At 37.0% G+C, this 20,089-nt stretch overlaps 1 protein-coding gene across 1 annotated transcript in view; it reads left to right on the top strand.

Moving 5' to 3' along the window:
- The window catches only part of GALNT18 (polypeptide N-acetylgalactosaminyltransferase 18), a 449,516-nt gene that overhangs the window by 255,150 nt on the left and 174,277 nt on the right, over nucleotides 1–20,089 (top strand). Inside the window, exon 3 of the mRNA XM_051966111.1 lies at nucleotides 480–646. Coding sequence (XP_051822071.1) covers nucleotides 480–646 — 167 coding nt within the window. The remainder of the gene's footprint in view (nucleotides 1–479; nucleotides 647–20,089) is intronic.

Genomic DNA, 20,089 nt, shown 5'->3' with positions numbered 1-20,089 from the left:
ATTCTGAAACTTGTTGGACTTGGGTTACATGGCCCTGAAAGATGATGAATGAATAAAAAAGCAATTTTAGTTACTTGCTGTATGTCAGTATGCTCAGTTCTTGGGGACATAGATACAAAAGTGAGATAGCCACTTCCCTCGAAGAACCCCAGAAGGAGGAAGAATATAGCACCTACTATGTGCTGGATATCATAGCAGCCAGGTAGGAAGATGAGTAGGAAGGAAATATGTGGAGGGAAGTAGAGTCCACATGGTGCTAGGGAGTGAAGGTGACTTAGCTCTCGATTCTCCCAGCCATGTCTTCTGGTGGTCTAGCTTGGGAGGGAACAGCAGCAGCAGCTGTATCTGATACAATGAAAAATGATGGCGTTCCTAGCATTTACATAATCCTTCTTTTGCAGGGTGGCAAGGAGAAGAAATACCCTTGGTTGGGATGGCTGACTCACAGACCTAAGTCTCTGGCTGTTTTCTGTTTCTAGGTGCCGAAATCTCTCCTTTCCCGATAGCCTCCCGGAGGTCAGCATTGTTTTTATTTTTGTTAATGAGGCTCTCTCTGTGATCCTGAGATCCATTCACTCTGCTATTGACCGGACTCCTCCTCACCTGCTCAAGGAGATCATTCTAGTGGATGATAACAGCAGTAATGGTATGTTTCTTCTCACCCTGGGATGTGTATCAGAAGTTTGCCTTCTGGGAGGGAAGGGAAGAGTGCAAGGGATAATGTTACAAATAATTACCCATGCATATGTTCTCTCAATAAAAAGTTATAATTAAAAAAAACTCATTCATTCGACAAGAATTTTAAAAAAAAAGTCCCTGATATACAGTGACATATCACTTTAGACCCTGCTAGACAAACGGGAATGAAAAGAAACAATTAACAGTAATCTCCTGACTTCAGGGAGATTACTTTGGGGTGGAGGGGTATACATAAAAATGTATATGAATATTTTGTATTCCATGTATGTATATACATATATATGTATTTGTGTGTGTAGCATTTCCTCTAGGGCTATTTCTTAGTTACCACTCACTTTGACAGGTGGGGACCCCAGAGGGAGCTAAATACTTCTCCCCTTAGAATACAAGTAAGTAACCCTGTAGGACTGAATGTTTTCTCATACTCTTTCTCATGAGTTTCTAACAGTATGCTCTCCATTGATTATCCAGTTGATATCAATTAGCCAGTCAGAATTCATTAGTTTTATTTTTTAGAAAGTAACATTTGCTGAAGTCTTATAATAAGAACAATGGGTACAACACATTTTCATGAAAAGTTTGAGACACTCCTTGATATATATGTGTGTATTTGTATATATATATATGTGTGTGTATATATGTGTATGTATATAGATATACATATATATCTAAATATCTATATTATATATCTATATATAATCTATATGTCTATATAGACATATAGATTATATATAGATATATAATATATATATATCTAAACATCTATATTATATATCTATATGTCTATATATATCTATATAGGCATATAGATATATATAGATATATAATATAGATATAGATATAGATATAGATATAGATATAGATATAGATATAGATATAGATATAGATGAGAGATCCAGAGGAAAGTGGACTTGGGCTTAAAGAGTATACATGATAAAGAAATAACTCAGAAGTCCAGAGTGAATGGAAGACTTTTTTCCCTTCTTTTAGTTCTCATTAAATTCTACTAAAATATAGAGCTTCCTGCTAGGTCATGAGGACTGGGCCCTTGTAGAATCCTGTAAATATTCCACTCCTTGAAACTGCATTTCCTTGGGGTATCTTCGCCCAGCTCCCAGCATTTTTGGTTACTGGTCTGGCTTCTCTGGTGGCGTAGTGAATGGGGACAGAGGAATTGTGATACTCCCTTCAATGGGAATACATTCCAAGCATGGGGAATAAGTTAAACAAAGATGTAAAAATAAGACACAGAAAGGAAATAGAAAATAGGCTAATCTGACTGAAACACAGAGTGCAGGAGTGGGAATACTCTGCAAGATGCCTGGAATGTCATTGATTTCACCTTCTGCAGCCGTGTTCCTTTTCAGGGAACTCACATAAGACAGGGAAATTTTGTAGATGATCTTCCTCTGAAAAGTTCACTGTCTCAGACTTCTTCCCGCTGAGGCTTTTTCCACAGTACCAGTGACTTGGAACTTTCACACCTGCTTCCTGACTGCAGTAGAGGGGCCTCTGGCCAAAGAAAATGTAAAATAGCCATTCCTGAAATGGTAACAATAGCCATACCCACATATCAGACCCTGCCCTTTCCAGCAATCAACACAAGGAATCCTTTGGTCCTGGTGATTCCCACTGGGCCCTTCTTACTTTCTCTAAATGGTCCCCAAAGATTAATATCTTTCTGGTGAATCCCATCCTGGACTGTGTATAGAATCTGGGATCCCAAGGAGTTTTGCTGACATTATGGACATTTGGGCTGACTTTGGAGTGTGTTTACCTCTGAGTCAGTACTTCCAACACTAATACAGAGGAGGCAGGTCTTATTTTTCTGTGCCTTCAACAAAGCAAGAGATCCCTAATTTTCTGATGGGTACCCTCCTCCTTTGTATATATGGGAGTTAGGGGATAATGACGGCTATTATAGTCGGGTTAATTGGTATGTTAGCCATTGGTGGTAACTAGCTCTAGACTTATCTGACAAAATTTGTAGCTGACAGTGTGGCTTTCAGACCTCTGGTTTTCTAGGAAGGGCTCGGAGTTTGCAGAGAGGAGCTTTTGAGTCCTTTTAACTGAGTGAAGCTGTGTTTTTGTGACTAGCCCTTCTCTGTACACTGAGTGATGATCTGCATTTCTTTTTTTAAATTATAGCATTTTATTTTTAGAATATAGACATGAATAATTTTTGATGTTTGCTCACTTCACTCAGCATCAGTGCATCTAAGTCTTTCCAGGTTTTTCTGAAATCAGCCTGCAGATCATTTCTTATAGAATAGTAATATTCCATTATATTCATATACCACAAATTATTTATCCATTCTCCAGCTGATGGGCATCCACTCAGTTTCCAGTTCCTTGCTACTACAAAAAGAGCTGCTACACACTTTTGTACATGTGGGTCCTTTCCTTTACCCTTATTTAATTTTGCTGTGATCTCTTCTGCCCCATTCCTGAAGAAAAAGCCTGTATGGCCACATGGCCTTTCAAATTGAGGATATAATTGATAAACAACCTCCTCATCCTCTAAGGAAACATTTAGCATGGTTTCCTAATGTTAGTTGTGCTGTTTTGATGTAGGAATCCTGCCTGTAAACTAGTTCTTGGGCAGTTTGGAACACGAATAATCTGAATGAGAAATGTTCTTTCTGCATTTGTGAATGGAGCCTTTGAAAGCTCTGACTTTAATTAATCTTATAAAAAGTGTTTTTTAATGTATGTCTGTACCCAAATCAAAAAAAACAAACCACTACGAGCGGGGGTCAACAACTGGAGCCGAGTTTCTCTAAAGCAAACACTTTGAAACTCTGAAAGTAAAACCCAGGGAAAAATCCTGCCTCTGTCTGCATGGATGCCTCTTGAACAGGGTTTCCTTTGTAATGGAACATGTTCTGTCTTGGGCTCATACTGTAATTGGGCTTCTGCTATCTTTGGAGCCTCCATTAGTTTCCATGAGTTAATTCTTCAATATGATGCATTTGCTGGTAAAATTTAGGGTTTAAATGGGCTATTTGTGTTTTGTTGAAGGTTAAAAGCTTGAAAGCTTCACATAATCAACATGTATTTAATTTGACCCAAATCGACAACTCAGCTTTTATTTTTGGCTTGATTTATTACTCAGTGATGGGTGAGGAGAAAATATTTGATGCTTTCTGAAGGGCATCAGTCACAGATTGACTTACATCTGGTGATTCTAACAGGGCAGTGGGAAGAGTCGGAATCCAAAGACTAGGGTTTGAACTCAATCTGTGACATCAGTTAATTATAAAGTCAGTGACCAGAGCTTTGGGCTAAAGAGTCAGAAAGATCTGACTCAAACCTCCCCTTAGAAGCTTATAATTTGTGTGAGACTTTGGGAAAAATCATTCAAAAATCTTTATGCTTTTGGTCCTCATCAGTAAAAATGAGTATGTTAATAATATCACAATAGCCCTACAAATGGGTTATTGTGAGTTCAAAATGCCACATAAATGTAAGCAAGTATTGCTATTATTATCACAATAATATGTATTGCTAGTATTATCACAAATAATAACTATTGCAATTATTATAAATATTGAGTGTTGCTATTATTGAACATATTTTATTGCACATATTAATTATCCTAATTATTATTGAAAATATTAATTATTGCTATTTCTTGAAAATATTAATATTGATGGAGTCAGCATGAATAGAAATAAGCCCAAAGCCAAGAAGATCTAGGGTCAAGTGCTACCATCCTCATCCTTATCGTATGACCATGACCATATCATGTAAAATCTCAATTCTCTTTCTTTTCTTTTTTATTTTTGCAGGAAAATTGGGGTTAAGTGACTTGCCCAGAGTCATACAGCTAGTCATTGTAAATGCCTGAGGCCAGATTTGAATTCAGGTCCTCCTGACTTCAGGGCTGGTGCTCTATCTACTGTGCCATCTAACTATCCCAATATCTCAACTCTCTAGGCAAGTTTCTAAGATTATGAATTTCAGAGAAGATAGCAAAATACATTAGAGGGAATTTCCTTTCTTGGAAGTTCTCTATATTAATGAAATCACAAGTCCAGTCTTTATTCCTATTATTATTATCATTATTTATATAAAATCATATTTGCAATGTGTGTGACACAGGACTGCTATCACAATCAGATGAGATGAGATATATGAAGGGATTTATAATTTATATATTTATATGTCGTGTACATGCTGTCATTTATTAAACGAGGGCAAGAAAAAACAACTATTCATCAAGAATAGCAATAAAGAGACCTATATTTATTGTATTTATTGTTGTTATTTTCAAATCTGATAGATTGACCAAGTCAAGGTCCCTGTAGCCTGAGGAAAGAATGGAGGCATCTTGACTTTGGGCCTTGAGCCAGAGAAGCCGTTCATGAAGAGAGGTGCTAGAGATAGGGCAGATAATTTACATCATCATGTGGTGTACGCAAATATCCATCAGCACCTGGTGTTCCGAGCGAACGGAACTTGGGGAAAAACCTGGAGATTTCAGGAGATTAGTTGGAGCCCGTTCTAGGCCCCGGCCCCTAAAACTGATGAGGTCAGCTGACTCAAGGCAGCAATTATGCCTTCTGTCCGTGACTCCTACATATTAAATGTGAATGGGGTTTGCAGCTGCAGCACATTGCTTGAGGTAGATTTCTTAAAATGTTATTTTTAGTTTTATTAATGTCCTTTGTTTTTAGATCATGGTTATTTCAGATATCTTCCCACCCCTCGACACACCTCCCTGGAACTGAGCCTTCACTGGCAGCAAAGAAAGAGTAAAAAAGTAAAAAAAGAGTAAAAAAAAAGTAAAACCAACCAGCATAGCATCCAGCAGTGTATATACCATCCCACTGCCATACTCCCCCACCTCTCCAATAAAAATCAATTACTCAGCAAGCTGTTTATTAAGCACTTATTATATATTATATAATATATATTATGTATACTTATTTCATATGTGTTATTATATATTGTATAATATATTTACTTATTACATATATATTATATTTTACATAATGTATGATATATACTTATTACATATATATTATTATGTTATATACTTGTTACATTTATTATATGTAACATAATATATTATCTATACTTATTACATATATAATATATATTATATATACTTATTACATATATTATTATGGTATATATACTTATAACATATTATTATATGTTTTATATATTATATATTATATGAAGTGCTGAGAAAGAAGTGTATTTCTTCTTTTGAGATAGATTTAAAGAAAAAGAAAAAAAACTGATGATTTCATTAGTATGGAGAACTCCCAGGTGAGGAAAATCCCTCTTTTGATACAAGTCAGCAACTAATCTATAACTTAGAGAGGTTAAATGAATTACCTCAGATCACACAGAGCCAAGATTAGGCTTGACTTCCACCCCAGCATTTGGACCACCATAGCTCCCTCTTTCCATACTATAATGTTCAGAAAGCCAATAGATTCATTTCACACCGCTGAAGGATCAAACAAGAAGGTGGTTTGCACGTGGCTCTCTAAATTGGTCCCAACGGGACACTGGAACAGGATGGGAAATCATCTATTTTTATTCATATGGATCAGAGATCTCAGAGGCTGACCTTCTCATTCATGGTGATAGCAATCAGACAGGCTGCTTGCCATCACTCCTACCAAAGAACTAGATAGAAAAAAAAATCCTCCAATTTTAGATTTGGAACAAGTAGAAAGTGAAATTTCCCTTCAGACATAGTGATTCCACCTGAAAAGGTTTGCCCAAGATTCAAAATGTCTTCTAAGAACAGAAAAATCTATTGTTGTCTCCATGCTCTTTGAAATATTATGACATTTAGGCAAGGGCCCAATTAGAAGTAATTTCCTTTCTCTCTCTTACTCGTGGAGCCAGTCATTCCCAGCTTTGTCACTTACTAGCTATGTGGCTTTTAGGGAAGTCATTCAACCAAACCTCTAAACCCCAGCAATCTCAAGGAGTGATTGTCAGTGAGCTGCTTTGTAAACCTTAGTTAAGTGACTTATTAGGTCTTGGGAATGGTCCTGTGTTTTTATTGATACAGGGAACTTTTTCTACCAAATGTAGGTCAACTTCTTTGCGACTTTAAGCTTTAGAGAGTCCCCCAGAGCACTAAGAGTGAACTTGTTGAGGGTTACATGGCCAGAATGTGCCAGAGAAATACCCTGAACCCAGGTTTTTCTGGATGGAAAGTCAGCCTTACCAAGCTGCCCCATTAGTGAATTTTTGTCATATAAATGTGAGCAGTTATTGTTATTTATCATTATTATCTGAGCTTATTTGAGGATGTGTTATTGGCTAACTTTCCTCTGAACTCAAACCTTTTCCTTTGATTCAATCACTATATACATATGGTAGTCAAAAAGAAGGAAAGTAATTGATTTTTCATTGTCTCACTTTTCCTGCCTCCCTGAAGCAAGTCATTCTGCTATTCTCATCTTTTCCAAAGGAGCTGATGGAATTGATGGAGTGATCTAGGTTCTCCTAGCAAACATTAAAGTGGAGGGTATTTACAAAGTGGCTCATTGTACCCTGCGGCCTTTTCCACCTCTAACTCTGATCCTATGTTCTTTGGAGAGAAACTTGGTGTCACTGAAATTGCTGCAAAAACAAGACATTTTCCAAAGCTACATGTTGAAATGATTATGTATTTTATGTTTTTTTGACAATGGATCTTTATTTTATTGCATTTCAGCGTCAAAGGCTGCATTAAGTATACAATTTGCAAATAAAAAATCATGTACCAATACTCTCTCCACTTTAGTTGTGGCTTGTAATCTTTTCTTTTTATTTATTTTTTATTAAAGCTTTTTATTTTCAAAACATATGCATAGATAATTTTACAATAGTCACCCTTGCAAAACCTTATGTTACAAATTTTTTCTCCCTCCCTTCCCCTCCCCTATCCCTCCCCTAGACAGCAAGTAATCCAATATATGTTAAATATGTGCAATTCTTCTATATGTATTTCCATAATTATCATGTTGCACAAAAAAGTCAGATTAAAAAGGATAAAATGAGAAAGAAAACAAAATGCAGGCAAACAACAACAAAAGGAGTAAAGAGACTATTTTTGTGATCCATACTCAGTCCCCACAGTCCCCTCTCTGGGTGCAGATGGTCTCTTTATCATAAGACCATTGGAACTGGCCTGAATCATCTCATTGTTGAATAGAGCTACGTCCATCAGAATTGATCATCGCATATTCTTGCTATTGCCATGTATAATGATCTCCTGGTCCTGCTCATTTCACTCAGCATCAGCTCATGTAAGTCTCTCCAAGCCTCTCTGAAATCATCCCGCTGGTCATTTCTTACAGAACAATAATATTCTATAACAATGAATATATATATTTTAAAAGGAAAGCAAATCGTATATAGTAGAGACCCATGGCTTCCTATTCCACTTTGCTCTGCTACCTATATATAGGGTCATCTAAGTAGTGCAGTGGTCCCAGTGCCCTGCCTGGGATCAGAAAGACCCAGATACTTACTAGCTTTGTGACTCTGAGCAAGTCATTTCTCTGTTTGCCTCAGTTTCTTCATCTGTAAAATGAGCTGGAGAAGGAAATCATAAAGAAAGAGAGTTGTGAAAAATTAAACATCACCAAAAAATGACTGAACAACAACAAATACAAAAATAGCCATTTTATTGGTTGTTCATATAATTTAAAGTAAGAATAAATCGTTTTTAACAAAAGTTACTGTTCACTTTCCCAAGTATATAACCTGACACCCTCTCTCCTTCCTCTCCCATCCCCAAGGTTTGGGCCCCTGTTCACCATCAATGATCAATATCTGTTCAATATATGTATGTTGATGGATTAGTTCCTTCCAATTGCATATTACAGTCTAAAAGTCTTCACCTACTTGATTCTATCCATGTAAAAAAAGTTAGGTTGAACACTTTGTGAGGGATTATACATTTCCTTCATTTAAGATATTCAAGCATGCAATCAGCACCATGTCCTCTGCAAACAGGATCATGGGGAGGACTTTAATTATCAAAGAGGAAATTTCCCTTTGAATTGTATTGTGCATTACATGTCTGCCAGGATAGTGGCGAGGATAGATAGCATAGTGTATTTCATACTGGATAGACATAATCAGAGAATTACTGACATTTTTTAACTTAATTTAATTTAAAATTTTAAAACTTTTAAAGAGGTGTTAAGTTGGTGTTTTGCTTTATTGGATGAAATGCCTTATTTTTTAGTCAACAAACAGTAAATGCATTGGAATCCTTTCTATACATTGTATGAGAGTTAGATGTAGTCTGATGTTGAATAGGGGAACTGAAGAGAGTGATCCTATAATTTCTTTGATATAAGTAACTCCCAGGTGATAAAACTCTCTCTTCCAGGGTAGTTAGCAGCACCTTCTCTGCAACTTAGTCTTAGAAAGTTGCCTAAAATACCAAGAGTTTAAAAGACTTTTATAGGTTCACCTATAAACATCACCAAAAAACGACTGAACAACAACATATGTGAAAATAACCATTTTATTGGTTGCTCGTATAGTTCAAAGTAAGAATAAATCATTTTTAACAAAAGTCAATAGAGTCAATAGATTTCAGAGGCAGGATTTGAACCCAGTAATGCCTGACTTTGAAGGCAGTTCTCTTATTCATTGCACCAGAGCTGTCAAATTCACTGCATGTGCCTCTGCAAAACTTCCTAGTGCTTTAGAACCATTTTAAAATCGAATTTTAATTTCATTTAATGGTAAATATTTAATCAAATGAATAAAAATATAATAAAATATAGATAATGTTGATTTGTGGCTTTCTAAATCAACATGTGATCTGTTTCTATTTGAGCTTCATACCACTCTACCCTATCATTCTACCTCAAAAATGTAATCTTAATAGGATTTGAAGAGTCACCCTACTCATCTGTAGTTCTTTGTGATCAGTAGTTTTAGTCATGCTCTTTTTGAACCCATTTGGTGTTTTCTTGACAAAGATACTGGAATGTTTTGTCATTTCCTTCTCCAGCTCATTTTACAGATGGGAAATCTGCAACAAACAGGGTTAAGGGACTTGCCCAGGATCACACAGGTATAAGGCTAGATTTGAACTCAGGAAGATGAGTCTTTCTGATTTCATACCTGGTGCTCTGTGCACTAAAAGGCCACCTAGTTGCTCCATTAGTTCTTTTTTTTAATATTCTTTTTTTGTTTGTTTGTTTTTAATTTTATTTTATTTAATAATAAATTTGTATTGACAGAATCCATGCCAGGATAATTTTTTTACAACATTATCCCTTGCACTCGCTTATGTTTCGTTTTTTTCCCCTTCTTCCCTCCACCCCCCCCCCAAGATGGCAAGAAGTCCTATATATGTTAAATATGTTGCAGTATATCCTAGATACAATACATATTTGCAGAACCGAACAGTTCTCCTGTTGCACAGGCTCCATTAGTTCTAACCAGAAAACAGTGTGCCAAAAAGGTTTCCCTATTCCTTTCTCATACCTTCATCCAGGCTGCCCTTGGTCCATGTGTAGACCCTTCTCATAAAGAGAAACCCCTTGCTAATTGCTGATGCCCTCTCAATCACTTTTTTGTGTAGTACCTAAATTATTCATATTTTTTTCCAATCATTTCTTATCTTCCCCTCTTTATCTCCCTTATTTTTCTTCCCATTCACCCTCTTTATCCATCTGTCAAACTTTGAAAATCCCATCTCCAATATCCTTTAAACAGCGCTGCTTTCACAGAATGGACCTGCTCTGCCTAGCATGGGGGATAATGGTGAAAGATGTCCCATTGAGTAAATCAGTGTCCAAGTGAAGCAGGTCCTCAGTATTCCCCACGTCCCATCAAAAAAGGACTGAATTGGCACTCATTATCATTTAGTGATTCATCTCCATAGTGACCAGTAATTCTTGTAATTCTCCATGGCTTCTCCGGCTCTAAAGTCAGATCTCCATCCTTTATGCCTTGTTGACCCATTTTACAGAAGAGAAAACTAAGCTTTCAAGAGGGGAAGTTAATTCTGTGTCAGGGACACAAAATAGAGATGGAACTTCAGCTCTGGTATTCCAACTTATACAGTGGCAAAAGTCACAAGACAACAGGAGTTGCTTCAGACGTGGGTGCTCATGTCCCAGCTGGGGAGACACGTTGAAGAGAAAAGCCCTCGCATGGGGATCAGTCTCCCTCAGCATCCCTTTCTTGTTCATCAGGATGGTTACGGCATAACTCAGAGACTCTTTGTTTTGAATAACTTGACTTTTAGTGTCTCCCAGCAGGATAGTTTCCTTGGCTTCGATGCTTCTTCAATACATCCAGAGAATCTACAATGATGTGCATTGAAAAAAATAGCCTTTATTTCTCATAATGCCTTCAAATGGGTCTTTATGTGAGCCCCATCTTTCTGAAATTTGACTGTGGCCACTGACAGTCCAATTCTCCATGTTGTAGGAACACTAGAGTGATCAGATGTGACTTCGTCTGGCCCCAATAATGCTGTGGGCATTGGAAGCCCTGTTGGGGGTAAAGTTGACAACATTAAATCCTCGCTAATGAGGAGAAGAGATGGAAGGAACATTAAGTCTGGGTACCAGGAGGCCTAGGTTTAAGTCTCAATCGGGTTAACCAGCCATGTGACTTTGGGCAAAACACCCTCTATGAAGTTCATTTTCTTCCTCTAGTAAATGGGATTAAATCTATTTGTATTGCCTACTTCAGAGAGTTATTTTGTAGTTAAAATGAGATAATGAATAAGAAAGTACTTTGTAATCTAGAATATTTTATGAAAATATTATTATTTTTATTTTTTTAAATCATTTTATGTTTCTTTAATTACTTTCTATTAATTAATTAATTAATTTTCCTTCCTTCCTGACAATTAAGGGCATGCAATTAATTAATTTAATTAATTGTTTTTGTTTAGGATTAATATTTTGTTAAACTGATTTCATTGGTGGGAAGTACTACAATCTTTATACCAATACAGATTGACAACTGTTCTGTAGCTTATAGCCTTGGAAAGTTGACTGGGCAGGCCCTGGGAGCTTAAGAGACATGTCTTGTATCACACAGCCAGTAAGTAGAGAATGGCACTTGAGTACTTTCCTTTGTTCTAAAGCCAACTTTCGTGCTCGATGAAACTTTGCCTCTGCCTTATGGCCTTATGTAACAATCATTTGGGGGCAATCATTCCTGCAGATGAATCTCCTCTTGTGGCAAATAAAGTGCCCCATGCAGTGACCACATCTGACAACATATGTAATGTTCTGCCCCAGTAGCCCCCCACCTCTCTCTAGTGATCAGTCAATTATGTTTCCCTCTGTTGTCCACAAGCATTATTGACTTTTCATTTACTCGGGGCTCGGTTTCCTTTCAGTGGCTTTTTCCTTGAGTTGTTTCACAAAGTAGATTGCTCTTGTGGTTCCGGTTTTCCCCCATGCATAATTAGAAGGCTCTTTGGTAGGGAGTTGTGCATCACTATGCAACTATTACTAATCTCTCTCATCTATCTAGTGGAGAAGGTCCTGGGACTGGAAGCTACAGCTGATTGTCAGGTTTTTTTTTTTTTACTTGCTGCTCCTAACTGGGGCCCATGACTTTGGGTTACTTCCATCTCTAGGATACTCTCATCTTATTTTGCTAAATTTGTGCATTGAACTTTTAAGAGGTTGATCCAGAAGATGTTTCCCCAGTTGCAGATGGGGACACCCATATCTTAAACTTATTGACACATTGGGTGTCTTCCCTGTTTGACCTTCAGTTTCTCTATCTGTAAAATACAGTTAGACCTTGACTTTGTCAGATCATATTTGAAGTATTATTTTCACTTCTGGATGGTTTATGTAGGAAGGATGTTGAGAAGCTGGAGGACATCAAGGAGAGAGTAATTTGAATGGTGAATGATCTAGACTGCAGGGGTCCTCAAACTTTTTAAATAGGGGGCCAGTTCACTGTCCCTCAGACTGTTGGAGGGCCGGACTATAGTAAAAACAAAAACTTTGTTTTGTGGGCCTTTAAATAAAGAAACTTCATAGCCCTGGGTGAGGGGGATAAATGTCCTCAGCTGCCGCATCTGACCCACAGGCTGTAGTTTGAGGACCCCTGACTAGAGTCTGGGCCCTTCCAGGAGCAGACTCAGGGTAGACATGATTGGGGCCTACTGTCTACTACTACTACTGTGGGAAAGAGGTTTGATTTGTTTTGTTCAGCCTGAAAAGGAAAAATTAAGCAAGATGTAGAAGCTGCAGAATGGCAACTTTAGTTTAAGATAGAGGGAAAAACTTCCTAACAATTAAGGGCATGCAAAAATAGAATTTTCCAACAGAAAGTTTTACCAGCTTGAGAAGTGGAAAGTTCTCCTTTTTTGGAAATATTCAAAGAGACAGAGACAGAGAGGTACACACAGAGACGGAGACAGAGCTAGAGAGAGAGAGAGAGCAAGAGCAAGAGGAAGAGAGCAAGAAGGAGAAAAGGAGGGAGGGAAAAAGAAAGGGAGGAAGGGAGAGAGGGAGAGGGAGAGGGAGAAGGGGAGAGAGAGAGAGAGAGAGAGAGAGAGAGAGAGAGAGAGAGAGCGAGCGCAAGAAGGAGAAAGGGAGGGAGGAAGAAAGAAAGGGAGAGAGGGAGAGAGGGAGGGAGGGAAGGAGAGAGAGAGAGAAAGAGAGAGAGAGAGAGAGAGAGAGAGAGAGAGAGAGAGAGAGAGAGAGAGAAGGGGAAGGAGGGAGGGAGGAAGGGATGAAAGCTAAATGGCCATTTCAAATGATGGAGACCTTCTTTTCCTATTTGAGTTAGATGAGACAGCTGCTGGTTCTCTTCTCTGGTATAGTTTGGACAAGACGATTCCTCTTAACTCTGAAATTTGGTTATTTTGTGATTATGTGAATAGCTTAGAATATAAACTCCTTGAGGACAGGGACTGTTTTTGCTCCTTGGTTATTCCCAGCATTTAGCAGAGTGGCTGACACTTAGAAAAAGCTTAATTTACATTTGTTGATTTATTAATGGATAAGATTATCCTGAGATCTTCTCCTGTTCTTTCAGTTTATGATTCTTAGTGTGCCCCAAAGACCAATTAGAATTTTACCTTTCTTCTTTTTTCTTCCTTCCCGCCTTAGTCCATCTTATCTGAACCTTTCAGGGGAAATGACTGATAATGGTCAGCAAAGGGCGGATGTAAAGAAGGAAAATACAGAAAGGAAGGGTGTGACTTTTTTAGCACTTGGTGGAATTACTAGGGAAGGCAGTCGAATTTCAAGCAAGAAGGTTTCAGTTTTTAGCTTCTAACCCAACTCTCCTGTATACGGCAGTTTTCTCATTCTTTGAAAATACTGGCTGGGATGTGGATGTATGTTTGTATATGGACAGATGTGTGTGCATGTGTGTCCGTTTGTTTCTGCACACAGGTGTACTTCTATAAATGGACCCAGTGCTTTTATCTAGAGCCTTATTTAAAAACGCCAATGAATTATGAGTAATAATGCCACATGAATCATTGTTATTTCCATTTGTCAGTAGAGAAAATCTTGATGCAATTACTAAGTGTTATCGGCTCTCAAGATTGCTTACTGCCAGCTGCTGGGCGGCTCCCTTCCCCGGAAGCCGCCCAGTCCTCTGGCCCAGCGCCTGCCTAATCATTGTTTAATGCTTCCAAAGATGCCATCTTACACTGGAGACAGCCATTCCAGGCAGTAAAAATACCAACATATTTGCATGCAGCGAGAATAATTGGGAAAATAGAAAGAAAGAAAAAAAAAGCTGGGGAAAAGAAATGTGCAAACAGCATTGTGCTTTATGGAGCTGAAAGAATCCCATATAGCTAATCGAATTACAACCAAGACTTAGGAAGCTTAAAGATGTTTATACAACTGAGCACATGCTCTGCTTGTTGCCAGGACTGGAGACTGTCCCTCCCCAGTCAGCCATCCTTTGGAAAGGAGGAAATTCCTAACCAGTCTTATATAGTTTCCCCCAACTCAAGCTCACAGGTTCGAGGGCAACTTCCATACTATAGGAGCCCCCATTAGTGTATTCGCCTTTTATGGTCAGCCAGTTGACAAAATTATCTCAAAGTATTTACAGAAATAGTGTATGAGCAGTAGCTATAAAATATCCCCCCCATAAACCTGGAGTTTGCTCTTCTACAAACACAAACAGACTCAATAGGAAAAATGGGCACTTTTATAAAGAATACGAATATGCTGCAGATAATTCATGCTTTGGTCCTATTTGCCCATGATGTCTTTTTTCTTCTCCTGGTCTCTTTGTGCTGTTCTCCTTGGTACAGTCTTTATGGAATGTTGAGTCACTTACCTGAGCCTTCTTCTTAACTCATTTCTGGACCTGATCTCTCCTGATGTTATTGAGTTCAAATTTCATTACTGAATGAGTTCTTCAGCTGTCAGATCCCATTGCTAATCAAGGCAGAGGAGATAAAACTCGTCTCTCACTGTGCTCTGTCTAAGGAGTGGGAGAAAAGGCAAAGAGCAATTTGTTTTCAAGAGCTGAGTTCTTTTATCATAGAAATGGTTATTTCTTTTTTTTTAATTAACTTTTTATTGACAGAACCCATGCCAGGGTAATTTTTTACAACATTATCCCTTGTACTCACTTCTGTTCTGATTTTTCCCCTCCCTCCCTCCACCCCCTCCCCCAGATGGCAAGCAGTCCTTTACATGTTAAATATGTTACAGTATATCCTAGATACGATATATGTGTGTAGAACCGAACAGTTTTCTTGTTGCACAGGAAGAATTGGATTCAGAAGGTATAAATAACCCGGGAGGAAAAACATAAATGCAAGCAGTTTACACTCATTTCCCAATGTTCTTACTTTTGGTGTAGCTGTTTCTGTCCATCCTTGATCAATTGAAACTGAGTTAGCTCTCTTTATCGAAGAGATCCACTTCCATCAGAATACATCCTCAAACAGTATCGTTGTTGAGGTATATAATGATCTCCTGGTTCTGCTTGTTTCACTCAGCATCAGTTCCTGTAAGTCTCGCCAGTCCTCTCTGTATTCATCCTGCTGGTCATTCCTTACAGAACAATAATATTCCATAACGTTCATATACCACAATTTATTCAACCATTCTCCAATTGATGGGCATCCATTCATTTTCCAGCTTCTAGCCACTAAATGGATATTTCTTGACCAATTGAGCTCCTCCAGTCTCAGTTGATTATAGAACTGATAAACTTCCTTTCTAAAGGTCAGTGGGGGTATTCCTGATGTGCAGCCATCCCATAATTCCATCAAGTTTGCCTGAATAACTTCTTCATACCTTTCGAATTAGGAAAGACATATCAACTCTATACTTTCTTTAGGGTTCCAGTGACCACTAAGCAGCCAGTAATTTAGGAAAATTCCTGGAAAGAAAAGACGTAGTTATCTTACTAGGAACTATTGCTTCCTTTCCAACTTCAGAAGGGAAAAAGATTAGGGCATTTTAATTTGGAAACAGAAAATTTGGTTATTAAAAACAAAATGTTTAAGATTAGGGCATTTTAATTTGAAAATAGAAAATTTGGTTTTAAAAACGAAATGTTTACAATTAGGACATTTTAATTTGGTTATTAAAAACAAAATGTTTAAGATTAGGGCATTTTAATTTGGAAACAGAAAATTTGGTTATTAAAAGCAAAAATATTGTAAGATGCTAATAGGAATAGGTGGTGAGGAGTAAGGTTCTGCCATCCCCTTATCCCTACAGCCAGAATAGCAAAGTTGACAACCATGACAATATTATCATAGTAAGAATTGGAGATGGTTCTGGGTACAAAAGATATTGATAAAAGTAGAGGGATATCCAGAGGGGAATCACCAGAATTTTAAGGAGACTCAAAATAATGACATGTCAATCATCTGAAGTTTAGTTTAGAAAAGATTTAGGAAGACTTGATAGCTATATTCAAGGACTGCTTTGGACAAAAGGGATTAGACTAAATTTCCCTTAGTGAATACATATAGAAGCAATGAAAAGAAGCTGCAGAGAGGCAAACTCAGTATTGATAAAGGAAAAACCACCAAATTATTAAGGTTAGCTGAAAATAGAGTTTGAGGAAAACCTGAGGCCTGAACTTGCCTCTCCTCCTATCAGGATCTTTAGAAATGATCAGGTAACAGGAGTCAATACACAATACTCCCTTATGATAGGGTCATCTCAATACAGTGAGCAAGACCTATGTCTTACCTTATATTTTGTATAGAGTTCATCCTATTCATCAGGGGGAAAAAAGACTAAAGTTATTTTAAAATGAAAAGTCCAGTTGAATCCAGTGACCAATGTTAATGAAGTTAAAATTCCTACTCTTTGAGTTCCCTTAGATGTTTTGAAGAGTATTAAATTGGGGAAAAACTTACAAAGATTTCACCTGTTAGTTATTGAGTTTGAGATGTTGAAAAATGAAAAATGTATTAAATAACTGAAAATAATATGTATTCATTCCACTAAAGATGGTCCAAATAATTTAGTTATCACTGAAGAATGTGAGAATGTTAATGTCTAATAAGGGGAGATCTGTGGTGTTAGATAAAATCTAACATTTTTGATAATATAACCATCAGGTATTTAAATAGTGCTACTTAGGTTTAGCAGTGACTTCACAAAATGTCACAACATCCCCTACAAAAATTTTAGCCTCTGAATTTTAATTTCCTCATCTATAAAAGGGGGATAATGACAAAGTCAGGAAAATTGATATTAAAAGAAATTCCTCCTGATAAACCCTTTTTCTGGGGTGACCCCAGCCTGGTAGATAAAGGATAGTTTATAGGTATAGAGTTCAGATGAATTTTAGCAAAGCATCTGACAAAGACTCTTCCGCTACTCTTCTTGGAAGATGGAGAGATGTGGGTAGTCTGTTTGCCCAGTTAAACAGATTCAGAAGTGGTCAAATGGTTGAACCCAGGAGGTCTTTAATAGAACCCAAGGATCTATGCTTGGTCTTAGGCTGTTTGACTTTATTTTTTCAATAACTTTGTTAAATACATATCCTTATCTAACTGGCAGATGATATTTAGCTAAGAAGAATTAGTAATAGTTGGATGATAGAGTTAGGATATAAAAAGATCTGAATCGGTTAGAATATCAGTGAAACTGGATAGGGATGAATGTCAAATATTTCAGTTGGATTAGAAAATCAACTATATAAATACAAATTGGGAAAGTATGATTAGATAGCAATTCATGATGAATTTTGAGTGTACATTGAAGCATTTTTTTCACTTAATGTTTCTTGCTTTTTTGCAACAAGTCTACTATGGAAATATTTTGCATGATTTCATGGGTTTAATAGGTATCATATTGCTTGCCTTCTCAATGGCTGGAGGAAAGATTGGAGGGAGAGAAGGAGTTTGGATTTAAAACTTTAAAATGAATGTAAAAATTGCTCAAAAATTCATCTGAAAAATATCTGGATTTCATGAACTATGGGTTCAATAGACTGAATTTTAAAAAAACAGTTAATAAGTACTTTCTAGTTTCCAACACTATGTTAAGTTCTGAGGGAATAGAGTTTTTTTTTAAATAATACTTTATTTTTCCCAATTATATGTAAAAACAATTTTGAACATTCATTTTAAAAATGAGTTCCAAATTCTTTTTTTCCCTCCTTTCCTCTCTGATATGACAAATTGATATACATTACACATGTTCAATCATGCAAAACATATTTCCATAATAGTCATGTTGAAAGAAGATGCAGACTAAAAGAAAAAAATCCATGAAAAAATAAAGAAAGTGAAAAACAGCGTGCTCTGATCTGCATTCAAACTCCATGAGTTCTTTGTCTGGAAGTAGATAGCATTTTCCATCACGAGCTCTTTGTATTGCTGAGAACAGCTAAGTCATTCACAGGTTTCTTCCTTACAATACAACTGTTATTATTAAAGTGGTCTGATTCTGCTCACTTCACTTTCCATCAGTTCACATAAGTCTTTCCAGGTTTTTCTTTTCTTTTCTTTTTTTCAGAAAATAAGTCTACTCACCATTCTTAAAACACCACAGTATACTATTATGTTTCTTTTCTGTCATATTAGCTAGTACCCCAGAGTTATTTTAATTTGCACTGGAGGAAAAAAAAGACCTGTATTTTCATTAATACAGGGTACTATTTCTACCAATGCAGATCAGCTTGCCCTCAAGTTTATATTCTACTGAAAAATAGTTTGCTTTATGCCTCTGGTGACAAATCCTAAAATAACAGACAGAAAGACTTTGGCCGGTCCTGGGCTTGGAGACTCTTCAGTTTGAGAGGATCTGTTAGACTTGCGTTCTGTTGACCTCACCTTTGAGCCACATGCTGAGCCTCTACAGGAAGAATAAGGATAATCCTATGTGACATTTTGGGAACTCTTTATCCACATGATCCCAATAGACATTCATATCAGCTCTGCCTAGAATGAACCTTTAAATCTTCAGAATCTGAGAGCAAGAATCTCTCCAGAAATAGGTAGTTTCCTGTAGAGGTTCAGTTTAGCTCTAGATAAACTGTTTCCTTCATAATTTCAGTGGTTTCCCGTGTATTTTTGAAACCTCCAAGTCACAATTTAAGGAAAGATGAGTCAAAACCATTTGACTAAAAAACTCTTCATTGCACTTGTTTAACATATATTGGATTACTTGCTGTCTAGAAGAGGGGGTGGGAGAAAGGAGGGAAAAAAATTAGAACTACAAGATTTTGTAAGGATAAATGTTGAAAATTATCCATGTATCTATTCTGAAAATTAAAAAAAAAACTTGAATTAAAAAAAAAAGCTTTTTATGAACCTAAAGCAAGATTCTTGAGTGGATCTAAAGACCTAAAGTCATCTCAGTAAAATCAGAAGAGAAACTAATCAGAGCTCACTTCTGCCAAATAAAGAATTCTTCTGAAAGAGCAAGTCCATCCAATATAAGGGTATCAAGCAGCACTTAATCCATTACAGATAGCTACTCAATAGCTCAATCACAGAAGAAATGGGTCAAGAGTAAAATTGTCCAATTATTCTAAAATTCTGCACTCTTAGAGTTGGTAGGAATCTCAAAGGATATATAATATATTTACTATTTCAAGTAGGAATCTATTTTACAATATCCTCAACAAGAGGTTATTTAACTTTTGCTTGAATACTTTTAGTGATGATGAAATCACTATTTTTTGAAAGAGCACGTTAAATTGTTGGACATCTCTGATGGTTTTAGAAGTTTATTTCTTCCTATATTGAGTCAAAAATCTGCTTACCTGACGCCTACCCATTGGTTCTGGTCCAAAGTTAAGCAGAGTAAGTCAGATACTTCCTTCTTATAATAGTGCTTCAAATATTTGAATTCAAGGGGGCAACTGGGTAGTGCAGTGGATAGAGCAGCAGCCCTGAAGTCAGGAGGACCTGATTTCAAATCTGGCCTCAAACACTTAACACTTCCTAGCTGTGTGACTCTGGGCA

The sequence above is a fragment of the Antechinus flavipes genome, chromosome 6, assembly GCF_016432865.1.
Source record: "Antechinus flavipes isolate AdamAnt ecotype Samford, QLD, Australia chromosome 6, AdamAnt_v2, whole genome shotgun sequence".
Lineage (NCBI taxonomy): Eukaryota > Metazoa > Chordata > Mammalia > Dasyuromorphia > Dasyuridae > Antechinus > Antechinus flavipes.
The sequence above is the reverse complement of the archived record's forward strand: the minus strand, read 5'-3'. Positions and strand labels throughout refer to the sequence as shown.